We start from the raw sequence: 18,618 nt of genomic DNA on the forward strand, positions 1-18,618 counted from the left end.
CGCCCCCGGGGCAGGTGCCTGGGCATCTCTTGAACATATGTTTATCCACTGAACTCTATGTTTTGGAGGACCCTCACCACCAAGAAGACCAGAAGGACTGGACTGACGGGATGCCACAGGATTCAGGCAGAGGCATTTCTAATAAGTTTAATAACCGGATCATAACAGGAGTCTTGAACCTCTGTTGTAGTGGAGAAGCAGGTAACCTCAGAACCCTGCACAGTAATTAGTCAACAGACTGTTAATCAAGGATCTGTTAAAGATGAAGGCTGGAAGCTGGTCACTGCAGGAACAGGAAGTAAGTTCCTCTTCCTTCTCAGAATTTGACAAGTAGAATCTTCTACAACACATATGAGGCCCTGGAACTAGAAGGCCAGACAACTGATGAGGTGGGCAAAGATCCTTCTTGGGGTAATGGGCCTCCTAAAGCAACACCACTCTGCATCAAGACCTTCTCTGTTAAGAGATAAAGAAGGGTAGTTGTAGGAGACTCCATTCTAAGGTGAATGGAGGGCGCAATATGCAGACTGGAGCCAACTCAGAGGGAAATCTGCTGTCGCCCAGGGGCTCGGGTAAGGGACATTACTAGAAAACTCTCCAGTCTTATAAGGCCCTCTGATTACCATCCACTGTGGGTTGTTCAAGATGGTAGAGACAAAATAAAAAAGTTTCAGGGTGACGAAAAGAGACTTCAGGGCACTGGGACAATTGGTAGAGGAATAAGGAGCACAGGTAGTGATTTCCTCAATTCTTCTGGTAACAAGGAGTAATACTGATAGGAATAGGCAGATCCATCAGGTCAATGAGTGGCTCCGAGGTTGGTGTAATGGGAAAAACTTTGGGCTTTTGACTGCAGGATGATCTATTCAATATCTGGTCTACTGACACCTGGACAGGATGCACTTATCTAGCACAGGAGCTAGCAGGGCTTGTTGACAGAGCTTTGAACTAGCTTGGAAGGGGGAAAGGGACAAAACCAGGCTTGCCAGTGATGAGCCGATAGGATGGTGTGCTGAAACTTGAGGAAAGGAGCACTAAAGGGATCCCTCAATCTGCCTCAGCAGGTGTTGGCTACAATGTACCACTCCTGAAATGTTTCTACGCTAATGCATATGGCATGAGGAACAAACAAGAGGACCTCAAAGCTTTGGCCCAGTCCCAGAGATTTGACAGCACTGGCATGACTGAAAGCTGGTGGGATGAATCCTGTGACTGGATTTACAGGCTCTTTAGGAGGAACAGGCAGGGCAGAAGAAGTAAGGGCTTGGCACTGTATGTAATATAAGGGTTAGAATGTAGAAGGGTTAGAATGCATGGAGCCCACAGTTGGCAATGGCACAATTGAGAGCCTCTGGGTAAGAATCAAGGGGAAAACAAACAATGCAGATGTCATTGTGGGAGTCTGGTACAGACCTCCCAGCCAGGACGATGACACCGACGAATTATCTCTGAGGTACTAAGGGACACTTCCAAGTCAACTGCCCTTGTCCTTATGGGGGACTTCAACTTACCAGAAGTTAACTGGGAGCATCACACAGCTGGTACAACCCAGAACAGAAGATTCCAAAAAAAGCTGGATGACAATTTTATGGAACAGGTCCTAAGGGGGCAAACTCAGAAAGACACTATCCTTGATCTGCAACCTTGTGAGCAAAGTGGAGATTGGTGGCTGTCTTGGCCACAGCAACCATGGGCAACTGAGTTTAAAATCGGTGTTGACAGGGGGAAAAGTGCCACCAAAACCTCAACTCTGTACATGAGGAGAGCAGACTTCAGGCTGCTCAGGGAATCAGTAGGTAAGGTCCCTTGGGAAAATGATTTTGCATGTGCTGGGGTCCATCAGTGCTGGTCACAATTTAAACATCACTTCCTAAGGGCACCAGAACAGCAATTCCCAAATGTTGGAAGTCAAGCAGGCAAGGCAGAAGGCTGACTTGGCTGAGCAGGAGTCTTCTCTTGGATAGAAGGCAAAAAAGGAAAGTGTATGCCCAGTGGAAGCAAGGTCAAGTGACATGAAGAATACAGAGATTCTGCTTACCACTGTAGGGAGAAAACTCATGTGGCCAAAGCTCAAGTGTTCAATGTGTCATATGCAGCATGCACTTTTAAAGGTTATGCTAGTGTAGCAGAATGGTTACCACAGGGCTTCTTGCAGAGGTACAAATCTGCTCAAAGAACAGTCCCTCTTGTGCTGCTCATACCCCAGTGTAACACTGTGGGAGCTCTCCTCTGCTTTTGGCAAAAGACAGACAGACTGGATAGATGGATATCAAACAAGCTTTGAGGAAATCTAAGGGATCTTGCTGCTGCTGTTTTCCTGAAGACAGCTGGAAAGGGAAGCTAAACTCTGGAATCGTAACTGAAATCCTCTAAGCCCTACACTGAACCTGAGCGGGATTGATGTGAGATCTGGAAAAAAGACCTGGTTAAGAGACTAGGTCCAGACTGTTTCTTTTATGTGTGCGTTTAAAAAGGAGAAATAACTGTAAATGGTCACTTTGTGGTTGACCAGTTTTTCAGCCATGCCAGGTATGGGCTACAGCCAGGTAAAACATTTGACTAAACTGCAACCCAAAGCAGGGAACTGCCACAATGCCAAAACAAAAACCAGCAGTGTTCACTAACATGTCTCAACCTCTTCCATCTGGGACAGCATCTTTTCCCTTATCCAAACAATCTGGTGAAAGTTCTGGGCTGACTTACATCCTATTTAGTTCCACTGAAATCCTCTCATGAAGCACACACCTTACCAAAGAAATGTTCCTGTTCTTGCCCCTCTCCCCTGTCCTGTCCCACACACAACCCACTCTGTAAAAAGAGTAACAGCTGCTTCCCTTGTGACAGCTCCTTTTCCTGCTTTGGAACTAGAGCACACAGTCACAGTGAGGTTTGGCAGTTTCCTCCAATAAGTCACTCAGGAATTCCTTACTGTCTCATTCCCTGTGCCATTCAGGTGGTTATAGATTCTCTAAAACTCCCAAGACTCATCATCTTGCCTTCTTCATACTGAACACCACTAGCTAAAAAGATGATACAGATTTGTGCTGAAGATAAAAACAAATAAGCAAGACTACCTGGAAAAACTACCAGAATGGTCTATCTGATGTTCTCTTTGAGAACTTGGATGGCAAAATGGGAACTCTGTCAGAATTCTTTTGTGAAAGGGAAAGCAGCAGAATGAAAAAAAACAACATAGGGCCAGATTAAGACCAGGTCTAAGCAGATACAACACAGTATCTATCTTAGGGTTTTATCACATCAGGTCTGGTTTCCCGTGGCTACTCCAACTCACATGAGTACTATTTCCTCATATCTCTACCATCTCTTGCTACTGCTGCCCTCCCTAAAATTATTCTTAAGATTGTCAGCTTTAAAAAGAAAAAGCAAAAAGAAGGCAACAAAACATTTGTTGCTCACCCATTTCTTTGAATTCTTCGTTGGCAAGTTGCAACCATTCTACATCCACATCATTGAGATCGTAGCGACACATGCTGTCTGCCAAGGTTCGAATGTCAACATAGCCCAGCTCTGGAGGCTCTGAACCCGAGGAAACAATGTACTTCCTGGGACGTGTAAATGTGACAGCTTTTGTCTCGGACACAATCCTGAAACAGACAGACAAGCAGACGTGAGGTTGCTGAAAGGCTTGTTTCTAGAGAATTCAAAATGCCTCAGTCTAAGTGACTAACAACCATCAGAGCAGCCATCTAACCATCCCAGCAATCATCTGCCACCACTGAGATCAGAAAACAGTACCATGCACTTCCATAACAGATTGGTGGCATTACAGGAACTGGAGTTGTCTAGAAATCCAATTCATTACCAGCATTCTAAATAAAATTAAGTATTAGAGGACAGAGCTGTGCTTAGTCTTATCTGAAATTCACACTTGTTCAAAGCCAAAGTAGGAATGCTGTATTTACACACTGATGGCTGCCATACACACAGATGTTAAACTCTGGTTTAAGTCTTTTTTTAAATCAATCTGCTTAACTATAATACTGAGAACAGGAAGATTCAAGAAAAAAAGTAATATTTCCAACTGTCTCAGTAGCAGACATTGCACTTTCTATTAGTTAACAACATGCACTGAAATTCAGTTTGGATGAAACGCCCTTCATGACATAACCCTGGTACCTCCATGACTGACAGGCCATGTTGCCAAATGTCTGCCTCCTGCAGTACCAGTGGAGGTGATTTTTTGTTGTGCTAGGGCTACAGGGGAGGAGACTGTACCACTGTGGGGCTGCAACTGTACGCTGGAAACAACCTAAGCTCCACAATAAGCAGGACATTTCCCCCATCTGAGGTCCAATGTGCGAACACCTTCTCCTAGCAGAAGACCCTTATCTGCCACTACTGTATTTGCACAAACAGATCTCAGCAAATCCTCTACCTATTTCAGTCTTCTGCCCAGCACTAAAACTTCTCTCTCTAGCTTATTTCAGACAATGAACAGAAATGGTAAGCAAGAGCCAAATGATGAATTTGGGGCTTTTGAGGTGCTGTGAAAAAATACAAATATGAATGACCTTGCCAGCCTAACTGCACTCCCTGAACTGTTTCTAGTCACACCGCACAGTATAAAATGTCACAGACTACTGCATCTTCACAGAGAATTTACTTTCAACTGGGCACTGCTCTCCAAATCTTCCATATTGTAAATTCCTTCCTGAGTACCTCTCCATGTGGAAATCATAACCTCTGGGCAGCACCCTGCACATGCTGTCTAAATATCATGGTAGTGTCACAGAAGAAACAAGCGCAGCTACTCTGACCTCAAAACAAACCCCTTTCCTGGCATTATTTCTGTGACAGAAAGAAGTGAAAAGAAAAACAACCCTTACTACATACTGAAAACCATTCGACTGAATTATCCATCTGACCACACGCTTCCAGTGACTCTCCAAACGGCCTCACTCCTTTCCCCCAATCTGCGCTTACCAGTCACTACAAGGCCGAACCTTTTATTTGCTGTTATGTATCTCAGTAGCATCAGTTACCTGCATAGTCTTGGCTTCTGTCCTACACCAGGTATGATTTGTCTATTGCTTATTCAATGTACAGAACACCCCCCTTCCCTCCCAAAGTTAGGCACAGAACAGTTCCTGTACTCCAGCACCACCATGGCAGGACTCTCTGGGTCTTCTGAGCAGGAGCAAAGAGGACAATAATCAGGCATCAGAGGGCCATTCTGACCAGCAGGTGCTCAGCAGCAGGACTACAGCAACTAGTTCAGCAACTAAAAAAGGAGTGGTGCCTGCTGTGCTGATACCTAGAACTGCAGGTGCCTCCTTTCCCTATCCTTTAATATCTTAAATTTGGAGCAATACAGCTGTTGGCCTTTGGCAGAGCAAAGCTCTCTCCCAGGCAAGTACCTGGATCTGACATAGTCACCAAACCACCTCCCTGACAGATACACAGCAGAAATCCCCTGGGAGGTTTCCCTCTGTTCAAGTCCACAGGTCTCTCATCCCTCCACAACCTTGGGAGATGCTTGAAAGAGAAATCAGTAGGCAATGTGAGTACATGTAACATGAGTGCGCATCTCTGCAGGGACTGGGTGAGGTCAACGTGGAACAGGGAAATGGTATGTTCCCATGTTCTAAACTGCAGAGCAGAGGGGAAAATGCTGGATTCTCCTTGGAGCTCCAGGTCCAATCCTTCAGAATAAGGAAGTACAGGGTTTACCTGATGAACAGGCAAGTTCCTCATTGTACAGACCTAGTGGGGCTGCATAGAGGTCTGCAGGTTGCTGCACAGAACACAAACAACACTAAGAAATATTCCTGTAGCCCCTCTAATCCAAGCTGACAGATGCAAACCTAACAGAAGCAGTGTAGCATCATCACAAATTTTTTGCTACATATCAGGCTGTTCTGGTCGCACCAGCACTGGTGGGTCATTTGGTAATAATGCCTTATGGGCCAGCCTGGACTTCCTAAAAGAGATCTAGTATGATTAAATGGCAAAAATCTGTTGTTACATTCTCCAACTCCATCCCAATTAAGCATAAAATAGGCTGCAGCACACTCCCGCCCTTGCAACTATACTGTTTAATTTGAAACAGGAAACAGTATCTAAGTGTAACAAACAAGGTAAGGAAAATAAGGGTCTCTTGGATAAGAGGTAGGATAGCTCACATTATTTAGTTACATGCGCATCTGGATGGTTCTTAAAACAGACGAAATGTTGTACAACAATCCATTTCCTAGCTTAGTAAATGAAATTAAAAAAAAAAAAGAACAACAGGAAAACAAAATAAATGCTGTATTTTCTTTAGCCCTTAAGCTTGGTTTGTCCATATGTACCATGAAAGCAACCTATGGCTTGGAACTAAGAACAGAGAGCACCACACAAGGGCTCTTCCAGCAACGATGAGTGAGCTGAAGTCTGGGCTTAAAAACAGAAGATATTTTTAAGGTTCTGTCATCATACTCCATGCTAACGTAATGCCAAAATCGGTTCTCTGACATTTGTATTTCACACAGGCAGAACAGGCACAACTCTTGACTTCTCTGACCATTCAAAAAGCTGAAGCAGGTTGCTCTTTGTCTCCAAGAACCAAGACCTTCCTCGCTAGACACTCAGGAAGTCAAGGCAATTAGGGCATAAGCTGCTAGCATAAACGTGTATGTATTTGTTCACATTCCTCCAAACTATACCTGGCTACTGGTTCTGGGATGGTCCCTGGGCTAACTGGCACCTGAACTCCCTTTTCCCACTCCTGCCTCCAGGGATCTGCCAGCACATAGTATTCATCAGGATTCAGCTGGAAGGAGTCATGTAACTTCATGGCAGTGATCAGGTCCGTTCTGAACACCTGCAAAGAGAGTGACCAAGAGAGAAAAACAGAGACACTGACATTTGATATTTACACTCTACGATTCACAGCTTCAGGGTAACCATGGAGCACAGCGTGTAACAAGGTCACTGTACCAACAGTGCACTAACCCAGCCCACTGCAGGACAGGAGTTTGGCTTCATGGCAGGGAAGGGGGTGGCTGAGGGCACAAATCCTGACAGGATAACTTCCAGCTAACTCCACTACAGGTCCTGGCATTCCCCCTGCACTGGAGACATAACGCTAAAAGGTGTTACTTACTTTCACCTCCACTTTGGCTGCAATAAAAGCTACAGGAGCTCTGAGTTGTAAAACAGCAGCATAAGGAAGATCCATTTTTGTTCCAAAGTTTTTTGGTTTTGTTTTTTTTTTTTAATTATTGGAGCTCTGACTAATCCTAAAACATTCCAGAAATTCCTCATGGCAGAAATCGAGGCGTGATTCCACCATGACCAGCTGCAAAAGGAAATTCTAAGGAAATGACTCTTTGTGTAAGTGTTTAAAAAAATAACCCAAAAGACGAAATAAGACCCAAACTAGAATTCTGGTGGCAGCTCCCCTGTTCAGCACAGGTGCTTGTTATTCTATCAGCTATAGACACCTCTGTCATAGCTGTAATTTTACTCTGGCTTGGCAAAGGCATCCAGCTCTAAAACAAGCAGAATGTTTGGCAACTTTTGGGCCAGCAGCCATGAATAAGCAGCCATGCTGTCTTCAACAAGCCACAGAATGAAATAAAAAGGGATTTGCTCCTGCAGCAGGTGTGCTGTGGCACTGCTGGGGCAGCTTCAGCCTGACTGGCCACGACCTGTGGGTGCTGCAGAAAGCAAAGGGTGCTGCTATCACAGGCATCCCAACTACAAGCCCGCACTTGCCGACACCAGCCCCCGCCCTCCCCACCCTGCTCCCCACAAAAGGAAAGCCTGTTATAGGGCTCCAACACTGCACTCCTCACCTCCACAACCACTAATTTGTAACTACACAATGCCATGTTCAAAGGAAAGCGTCAAAAAGCAACCAGGTGACAGAAAATAAGCTCCATCAGAACGAGAAGACGGGTAACATCTTAAGAAGAACCTCCTGCAGACTTCTCAGTTTGTGGTGGTCAGAGTCAACATCCACTCAGCCCCATGTTGCAGTTATATAGGAAAAGATGGTTTATTCAGTGCAGTGCTCCTAGATTCCCTTATTAGGCTGCTAAGGGGGTAGAGTGACCCACCCTCCCATCCCCAAACCAATGATCACACTGGTTAGCTCAGCTTCAGCCCGCTGTTTCATGTGGCTGAGGAAGAACCAGATGGATACAGAGAGCTAACTAGGCAGGCCTCCTCAAGACAGCCATTTCTGTCACACACTGTTCACACACCTGAAAACCCCAGGATTTTGGGGAAGTATTTTAAGCGAACAGTGTATCTGATGGTTAATTATACTTCTGAGAAAATTTTCAAGTGTGATTTGCCTTACAACACTGCATCATCTTGAAAACTTTTCCTCCCTCCCAACACAGACATAACTATCCCACTTCTGTCTCCGTATGTTTCCATTTCCACTCTGGTTTTGTCATAAAAACAGCACAAAATCATGACACTTTTCTTAACATTTGTCTTGACATGTTCAGAAAAACTGCCAGCATTAAAAAGTAAATAATGATATTACCATATGAAGAACAGGGTGAATATAGGTAATGAAATATAATGAAATGTTTTAAACAATCCAATTACAAGTCCTGTGAGTCTTCAATCAAGAAATGAAAAGTAAGCCATAAAGTAAATGGGCTCACAAAACAAACAAGCACAGCTGGCTAGGGGATTCTGCACTATTGAGTGATTTGAATTAAAGCAATCAAAAGTCAAATGAAAAGAAGACTAAAAATACAAAATGGGATGCAAACCTTGCTCAATCTCAGAGCCAAAATATCTCTGGCTCTTAGATAAATTTGTAACAAAACTCCCTCAGAAGCAAAGCTAATGCAGCACCTGACAGCCAAGAAATTCCTTCCCAGGCCAGTTGCCCTGTGACACCATTCTTTCTGCTCTAACTTCTGATGCAGAGTGCCTGGAGCAAAGCTGAGCTTACAGAAGTGCTGGCTCTCAGAAGCACTGAAGACTTCAAAGCTAAAGGGTGAAACCCTGGCCACGCTGAAGTCAATGGGAATTTTGCCACCAATTTCAATGAGCCCAGGATTTCACCCGGGGAGTTTAACAAGTGTCACTTTTCTGCCAGTGTGCTTCTCATCACAATAGTGTGCTGTGGTGAGCATGGACACTGTACAGGGAGGAAGGAAGAGGGGAAAAGGCTGTGAAACAGAGTCGAAGGGAAGTATAAGAGAATTTCATCCAGACTGAAGAAACATGAGTGAACAGCACAAAACTGCAAAGATTCTGACAACAGAAGCAAGGTGAGGGAGAGAAGAAAACAGAAGCACACAAAAAACAACAGCTAAACTCATAATTATCTCAGATTATTTCTTGATAGCCTTTCATAAGGTAGTTCTCAAAACCAGGTATAAGGGGCTACTTCTAAGGGATGCACAAATGATAACTAAGGGAAACAAGGCTATCTCTAGCAAGAATAAATTCACCAGGGATCTCCACATTCATTAAAAAAAAAAAAGGTCTTTACTGGCTTACAATCAAAAAAGAAGTTGGAAACCACCAGTACTCAGTGTAGTTCACACTGAGCAATGAGTGGGATTCTCCTTGTGAAAACTCTTCTCTGAGACTTAGGTATACTGTCATTAGGCAGATTAATAAAGCATGTTTTCCTCAACGTCACTCGCTAATGCATAAGAAATACATGTACGGGACAAGTAAGTTAAATGAGAAATTCCATCTCCCAGAGCTAAGCTTCTACAAAGTCTGCAGTGTAGTATTTGCCTGAAGACAGGGAGATTCAGCAAGAACATTTCCAAAGAACTGGATCACGTTTGTGTGTTACTAATAGCTGATCCATCCTGGAAAGTTTAAAGATTTATATCTCCCTTGAGAGGATTTCTTCAAAGCATTAAGCGAGACAGAACTCTCAGGAAGCAGATTCTAGTTTGACAAGCACTTTAACAAAAATCACATACCAAGACCCAATACCAACTTATGAACTAAATGCAACTAAGGTAAATTTCCACTGTTCACAAATCAAACTACAAATAAACCCCAATGCCTAAAATAGTACAAGAAAGACTCTGCAGCTATGTTGACTGGGTGTCAGACTACAACAAAATTCACAGATAGAAACTGGTGCTGGCAGTAGCTGTGCCAACAGCTGAACTCTATAATCTTTGGGGAGGGAGGGGCATGTGCCAGCCAAAATGTAGCAAAAAGAAAAGAAAACCTAAATGGGAAGAAATGGATCCATTACCAGAACACGTACGTATACACTGTGTGTATATGTACTTTGACAGATGTAACAAAATACAAATCAAATTTCAGAAATACCTCAGAAGGTTTCTGATCTTCATCTCTGGAGCATGAAGTTCTATGATGTCGAGATCTGGAATGCTGGGACCAGGCAGACAGACCTAGAATACAGAAATAACCATTTACAGAGTTCTATGACAAACCCCCAGGAAAGTCTTTCAAATGTAGCAGACAATAAAAGTTACTCAGTCCTAAGCTTCTGTGATGACTCTCCTGGTTCTGTTTTGTTTCTCATTCCCTAACTGAGGTGTGCATGTACTGGCTGCACTGCACTTACCTGCCTTCCACCCAGCATTTGAAGAAAACTACCTCATAACATCCTTCCCTCCGAGCATCAATAAACAACTTTTTGAGATTGATCAGAAGCTCTGCCAATAGCCTGACTGCAGTCTTTGAAGTCAACGTACTGATGTCCTAGATACCTATATCAGTTTACCAGATTTCTGTCAGCACAAGCCTTTTGAAAATGAAGCAGTACCACACACACACACAGCAGAGCCCACAGAACAAGCTGTTGTCTCTTCTCCTGACAAATCTCACAGTGTGGTTGTACGATTTTTGTCTGCATAATTATTCACTACACTCCAAACAAATTACACCTTTTGCCTTGAAACCTTTCAACAGAGTCTCTGTCAGCTTTCAGAAATATTGTAACAGGAGAAAAAGGAAAAGAGAGAGAATGTGCACTCCTATGACAAAGTAGTGCTTTGACACCAGAATATATTATATCTGTGCAAATCATCTAATTTCAACACAGTAAGATTTACAGGTACAGCAGATATTTTCCACTGCCAACTACACAGTGGTAATGAAAAAAGAGCCAACGAATCCTTCTGGGTTGGAGAGATGAAGCACTTGGAATAGGTTTATCTGATAGGGAAGCTCAGACCTATATGTCGAGCTCTGAAGGATGCACATAGATTTTGCAAATCTGGGCATTAATTGTAGAAAAAAATCAAACCAAACTGATGCAAAGGCCTTCCCACACTGCTCATTCCTTCACAGCCTGTGCACATACATAGAAGGAGTAAAAAACAGTACGGCTACAGCCTCTAAGGGCAGCATACAGCCAGCAAAAACCTCTCAGGGATCAGAAAGCACTGTTCAAAAAGCACAGGATGAGATAAGGTCTCTACTAAAAACAAAAAATAATTTTAAAAGTGAAGTAACTGTCCGAGACTTTCATTGGAAAGATATGACTGAATAATAAGTCACCAGAAGAATTCATTATGTTTTAGTTACCCATCTGCCTTCTCCTTTCAGTTAGTAATGTACTGAGGAATCTGCTCCAGTAAAAACTCTTTGGAACACAGCAATAAATAACAGATACTACACAGAACATGCATAATGGTCAAAATTTAAGCAAGGTTCACAGCAAACAGCTAAAAATCTTATCTTCTGAGGTAAGAATACAGAAAAGATTATTTTAAGCAAATGTTAATGTTTTAATGTAAAAGATGGTGAAGTTATTAGCACTCTTCCTAAGCCCCTCTATTTTACAATTACCATTTGCTGTTTCTATGAAGGGAAAAAAAGAAAAAAAAAAGGAAAAAAGTGACTGACTGCCATTCAGCCAGTCTTCCTCATGATTTATTATAATGAGTATTTTTTCCATGCCAACTAACTTCCTACACTGAATAAGGGAACAAATTGTTTCTTACATAGTTCTTTAATAGCTGCTTCCTTGCACATAAAATTGGTGAATGCACAGTGAAAACACACACTGTTTTCAGTAAGTTACTGAAGAGACTGTTGTATTTTTCTGAGCAACGTAGACCAACTGTACATAATATTAGGAGAAAACAGTGGAAGAATTTCTCACAGGACTGAGATTTTACTATGCACTGCAGCCAACAGATGACCTTTGGCAAGGGCTTCACTTCAATAGGGAAAACATTTACTCTGAATAAACAAAGCCCAACTGTAAGCCTTGAATTCAAAGATTCAAACTACCACCACTACTTCGACACAAAAGTGTAAGAAATTGAAGAAGCCAGCCAAATGATAGTAAAATATCCATCCCATAACAGTATTGAATTTAACTACTTCTGAAATCTCAAAAAAGAGTTTCAATTCTGCTTCCATCAAAGCTAATGGCAAAATATCACTGCCTTCACCAATGCCAAGCCCAGGTCACTGAATTTCTCAAAGCTGCTCTCATTAACAAGCAATCCACCCATTCTGAATACAGCAGTGCAGGAGGGAAATGAAGGATGTTATTTGTCTTTTAAGCATCCTTTCCCTATTTTCATACATAATCCAGGCAAGACACCTCACTGAAAGCAAAAATTCACAGGCAATTAAAACTCCTTCAGTGATCAATGATCTGATTTTTACATGTAAATGCACGAAGTAAGAACCATTCCTGGAATATAACAATCTACTGCGGTCAAAACAAACACAGGACTTAAAACATCTCTTCTGTACTATGAAAGCACATGAACTTGAGTTATTTTAGAAAGATTCCAAACACTTCTCAACAAAACTATCCTCTTGCATTAAGTATCCAAAATTACTATATTCATCAATAGTTTTCTGAATACTAGCCTTCGTTCCAAACTAGACTAGGACCACCAAAACTAGAAAAACAACTAAAGATCAAGACAAGAGTTAAACTCACTTTTAGCAAAATAAAATTTAAATTCGAAAAAAGAAAATCATAAGGGAAGTCTGAATCACTGGGATTTGGAAGATATAAAAGTTCTGTAAGATAACATTATATACAAGAATGAGTTCCACAGCAGATATAACGAGTTGTTAAGTGAGCTCATACTACCAAAAGCCACGTGAGAAACAGTAAATATGAGAAACACACAACTCCAAACCACAAAGCTAAATAAACACATCCAAAACATGCATCACCATCATTGTTAGACATCAGAGACAAAAGGTATCTTATTGAGTGTTACATGATCATCCAAGTTAAGGATGAACACAGAAGCCTAGTTAACATCATCACTCCAGAAGATACACCAGGCTCATTTGGATTCTTTTAGTTAGGATCCTTTCAGATGGCCAAGGATTTTGTCACTGAGAACAATGGGAGAGCGATCATACTCATACTATATGCCTCAGTTTTCCCTTTGTATTTAATTACTTAAAGACAAAACCCAAAAAGAAATCCCAAACCACTTAAAACATGTAACTCACAGCAGGGGAGGAGAGCTCTAACACACTACTGGTGCTGCAAAGGCGACTTCTAAGATTCAGGTAGGAATTTTTTCTTTTTCCCAAGGCTACTTTACATTTTACACTGTAAATACAGTGTTTTTATAATATCACCACATTCTGATAATAAAAGAAAGCAATCAAGGAGTGTGCATTCTTTTTCCGTACTTATGAAGAAGACGTTTCCCAAAAGGAAAAACATAAGCAATTTTAACTGTATCCATTTATTAAATCATCTGTCAAGAATATGTTTTGATTCCAAAAAAGCCCATGAAAACAGAAAATTGCTCGGGATAAATAAAACAATTCAAGCCTCCAGGTAATTCTACCCCACAACTAATATACTGCTCGGCATGGGGCACTCTCTGCTGGGTTAGGAACTGGCTGGAGGGCCGGGCCCAGAGAGTGGTGGTGAATGGTGCTGCATCCAGTTGGCGGCCGGTCACTAGTGGTGTCCCCCAGTGCCACGGTACCGGGGGGGATGGGGCCGTGACCCAGCACGGACGGGTCCAGAGACAAGGTAGAGGTGCAAATGCAACACTTTATTGAGGTGTGCCCGGGGTTTTGTGAGTTTAGGTGGGGAAAGGGCTAGAATATGGGGTGGAGCATGAGACAAATGGGGGAGCAAATTGGGGTAGGGACACAGGCAAAGGGGGAGGAACATGGGAGGAACCGGGGAAGGAAAGGGCAAATAGTAACTGTCTCCTCTCTGCAGCTTCTTCAGCCTATCAGAGAGGGGAGCAGGGAAGCAGGGAGCAGGCAAAACTCGTGGCAAGCCCCGGCATGCCCAGGCTGTGCACTGTGTAGTGTGGATACAATGCGATAACACATATCTGAAACCACATAATAACGGTAAAGTCCAGATAATAAAGTCCTGTCAATTGCTGTATGTCTTTCTCCAAGCCTGGAACTGCTCCCATCCTGAATCTTGCACCTTCACACCCCAGGGACCAGTGCTGGCCCCAGTTCTGTTTAATATCTTTATTGATGATTTAGATGAGGGATTGAGTCCGCCATTAACAAATTTGCAGATGACACTAAGTTGGGGGGGAGTGTCGATCTGCTGGAAGGCAGGAGGGCTCTGCAGAGGGACGTGGACAGAGTGGAGAGTTGGGCTGATTCCAATGGGATGAGGTTCCACAAGGCCAAGTGCCGGGTCCTGCACTTTGGCCACAACAACCCCCTGCAACGCTACAGCCTGGGCACAGAGTGGCTGGAGAGCAGCCAGGCAGAAAGGGACATGGAGTTTGGATTGACAGGAAGCTGAACAGGAGCCAGCAGTGTGCCCAGGTGGCCAAGAGGGCCAATGGCATCCTGGCCTGGCTCAGGAACAGTGTGGCCAACAGGTGCAGGGAAGGGATTCTTCCCCTGGACTCAGCGCTGGTGAGGCCACACCTCGAGTGCTGTGTCCAATTCTGGGCCCCTCAGTTCAGGAAGGATATTGAGGTGCTGGAGCAGGTCCAGAGAAGAGCAACAAGGCTGGTGAAGGGACTGGAGCACAAGTCCTGTGAAGAGAGGCTGAGGGAGCTGGGGTTGTTCAGCCTGGAGAAGAGGAGGCTCAGGGGAGACCTCATCACTCTACAACTCCCTGAAAGGAGGTTGTAGCCAGGTGGGGGTTGGTCTCTTCTCCCAGGCAGCTCTCAGTAAGACAAGAGGGCATGGTCTTAAGCTCTGCCAGGGCAGGTTTAGGTTAGATATTAGGAAGAAATTCTTTACAGAGAGAGTAATCAGGCATTGGAATGGGCTGCCCAGGCAAGTGGTGGATTCTTTGTCCCTGGAGGTTTTTCAGATGAGACTGGAGGTGGCACTCAGTGCCATGGTCTAGTAACCACGGTGGTAGTGGATCAAGGGTTGGACTTGATTATCTTAAAGGTCTTTTCCAACCCAGCTCCTTTTATGATTCTATGAGCAAAAAAGGCTCAGCTACTGGGTATCATGCACAAGGCTGTTGTAAAGACACCTGTAGGCACACAGCTGTGTCCCTGGAGAACTACTTGCTGCCACAGCCTCTGAACACTTTGAAGCCTCAGATCACTGTAAGCACTTCTCGCACCGTAAATACACTCCTGCTACCCAGCACAAAGGAGCAAAACAGCCCTGACATGGATCTAGGTCTGGCTGTCACTTCTGCTTAACACTGTCGTTTCCAGATGCCTTTGCCATACCAAGACCAATGAGGTGCTGCTGCCAACACTTTGTCAAAAAGATCGGAGGAGAAAACAGAGATGCTCAGTCTCCCCATTTAATGCCTGGCCCACAACTCCTTACAGCAGGGGCTCTTATGGCAACTTAGACATGTTTCCATGTCTAGACCCAAATTCCAGTACAAAGCAAAAAGAAGCAGACTATTCTATGGGCAGTTTCCATTATGTCAGATACAGAAAGAGCTGGCTGGGCAGAAGTAGTCTTCAGGCCTTATCACAGAGAAAGCAGCATGCAAGCAAACACAACCTGTGATGCCGTTTCATATAGTGAAACTTCCCTTCTCACTTTTCTGTTGTTAGAGGACTTGTCCACCTATCTTTCTTATCTTTATAGTGTATTATTATACAATAATCTCATTCAAGATCAAAATAGAAGCAGCAACGACCTTTTATCTCTTGTCAACAGCCATGCTACTTAAAATTTAGTGTCATTTGACAACTCCCCAGTTGCAGCTGCTGAACCATAATTTCTTCAGTGCTTTACAACAACACAGCACAATTGCTAAGTCTTCGACACACATAATGAACCGTCCTTGCAGCTCCCTGCCACAGCAGTTTAATACAAACTCCCTCCTGTCATTCCTTTCCTCAGTAGCACACGTTTTGAGTTTTATCATCTCAAAGAACACACACAGAACCAGAAATAGGCACGTGTCGCTCTTCTAACAGTCAGGAATTCCTAAACCCCATCTTATTTTTCAGCACAAGACTCAAGTGCCATTCTAGCTGCCCAGCTCAATTCCCATGGTAGCCATGTTTTACCATAACAGTACAGTTTTAACTCAAGTTACTACAGGTTATCAATTTGAGACCTCCCATGTAAGCATTTTTAGATTGATATCATGATGTTGTCAGGCCTTAAAAGTCCAATGGAGCTAGGGGTACTCAATACTAGTGGTCTTGTAAAGAAAAATCTGTCTCTCCAAAAACAAATCATAGAATATGCTGAGTTGGAAGGGACCCACATCAGGACCACCAAGTCCAACTCCTGGCCCTGAGCAGGACACCCCAAGAATCACACCATGTGCCCAACAGTATGGTCCGAATGCTTCTTGAACTCTGTCAGGCTTAGTGCTGTGACTGCTTCCCTGAAGAGCCTGTTCCAGTGCCCAACCATTCTCTGGGTGAAGAACCTTTTCCTGATATCCAACCTAAAACTCCCCTTACTCAGCTTCATGCCATTCCCTTGAGTCCTGTCACTGGTCACAACAGTGAAGAGATCCTCCGCTTCCTGCTCCTCCACTTCCCCTTGTGAGGAAATTGAAGACCACAATGAGATCTCCCCTCAATCTCCTCTTCTCCAGGCTGAACAGACCAAGAGACCTCAGCTGCTCCTCACAAGGCTTATCCTCCAGACCCTTCATCATCCTCATGGCCCTCCTTTGGAGGAGCTGTCTAACAGCTTAATATCTTTCTTATGTTGTAGTGCCCAAAACTGCACACAGGACTCAAGGTGAGGCCACCCCACTGCAGAGCAGAGCAGGACAATCACCTCCCTCCACTGGCTGGCGGGATGCCCCCCTGGACACAGTTGGCCCTCCTGGCTGCCAGGGCACTGCTGACTAATATTCAGCTTGCCATGGATGAGGATCCCCAGGTCCCCTTCCACAGCACTGCTTTCCAGCACCTCGTTCCCCAGTCTATACATACAAACATACAAACCTGGGGTTGCCCCACCCCAGGTGCAGAACCCAGCACTTCCCCTTGTTAAACTTCAAACAGTTGGTGTTTGTCCTCTGACTTGTCGAGGTCTCTCTGCAGGGCCTCTCTGTCCTTCAGGGAGTCCACAGCTCCTCCTAATTTAGTGTCGTTGGCAAACTTACATAGTATTCCTTCGAGTCCTGTGTCCAAGTCATCAATGAAGATGCTGAAGAGAACTGGGCCTAAGATGGAGCCCTGCAGATCCCACATCACTCACCAGCCCAATGTTACCCCATTCACTGTAACCCTCTGTGCCCAACCCATGAGCCAATTGCTCACCCACTTTATAATGAGGTTATCCAGCTGTTGGATATAATGAGGTTGTCCAGAAGGATGCTGTGAGAGACAGTATCAGAAGCTTTGCTGAAGTCCAAAAAGATTACATCTACTGGCTTTCCTAGATCAAGTAGGTGGATTACCCAGAAATCAGGTTCGACAAGCAGGACTTACCCCTCATGAAACCATGCTGGCTGTGACCAATGACTGCGTTGCCCTCCAGGTGTTTTTCAATACCTCCCAGAATAATCTTTTCCATGATTTTACCTGGCACTGAAGAGAGACTGACAGGCCTGTATTTTCTGGAGTCCTTCTTCTCGCCCTCCTTGAAAATTGGGACAATGTTTGTCAGCTTCCAGTCAACTGGGACCTCTCTGGATTCCCAAGACCACTCAAAAATCATTGAGAGAGTTTTGGTGATGACATCAGCAGCTCTTTGAGGATTCTGCGATGGATTGTATCACATCCCATAGATTTGTAAAGATCCAGCTGGAGCAACAGATCCTGCACAGTTTCAGGGTCAACTGGGAGTTGATCATTCTCACAGTCATGGCCCTCCAACTCAGGGCACTGAGACCCCCTCGGTCCATCATCCGTGTTGAAGACAGAGGCAAAGAAAGTGTTAAACACCTCTGCCTTGTCTCTGTCCCTGTCTGGTAGGTGACCATCCTCATCCTGTAACAGGTCTATGATATTTCTACACTGCCTATTGCTATTAATATATTTGAAAAAACTCTTCTTATTGTCCCCCACATTTTGACAACTGCAACTCCAGTTGAGCTTTGGCCACACGAATTTTCTCCCTACGGTGGTAAGCAGAATCTCTGTATTCTTCACGTCACTTGACCTTGCTTTCACTGGGCATACACTTTCCTTTTTTGCCTTCTATCCAAGAGAAGATTCCTGCTCAGCCAAGTCAGCCTTCTGCCTTGCCTGCTTGACTTCCGACATTTGGGAATTGCTGTTCTGGTGCCCTTAGGATGTGATGTCAAAAAGTGACCAGCACTGATGG

General features: G+C 44.0%; 1 protein-coding gene across 9 annotated transcripts in view; it reads right to left on the minus strand.

The window, feature by feature from the left end:
• Nucleotides 1-18,618, minus strand: part of JADE1 (jade family PHD finger 1) — a 79,582-nt gene that overhangs the window by 14,406 nt on the left and 46,558 nt on the right. For all 9 annotated transcript variants that reach the window (XM_027689984.1, XM_027689980.1, XM_027689982.1 and 6 more), the window contains 3 exons: nt 10,276-10,358; nt 6,666-6,823; nt 3,418-3,605 (listed from right to left, as the gene is read on the minus strand). In XM_027689984.1, coding sequence (XP_027545785.1) covers nt 3,418-3,605; nt 6,666-6,823; nt 10,276-10,358 — 429 coding nt within the window. The remainder of the gene's footprint in view (nt 1-3,417; nt 3,606-6,665; nt 6,824-10,275; nt 10,359-18,618) is intronic.

This window comes from Neopelma chrysocephalum, unplaced genomic scaffold, assembly GCF_003984885.1.
Source record: "Neopelma chrysocephalum unplaced genomic scaffold, ASM398488v2 Primary Assembly neopelma1_79, whole genome shotgun sequence".
Classification (NCBI taxonomy): domain Eukaryota; kingdom Metazoa; phylum Chordata; class Aves; order Passeriformes; family Pipridae; genus Neopelma; species Neopelma chrysocephalum.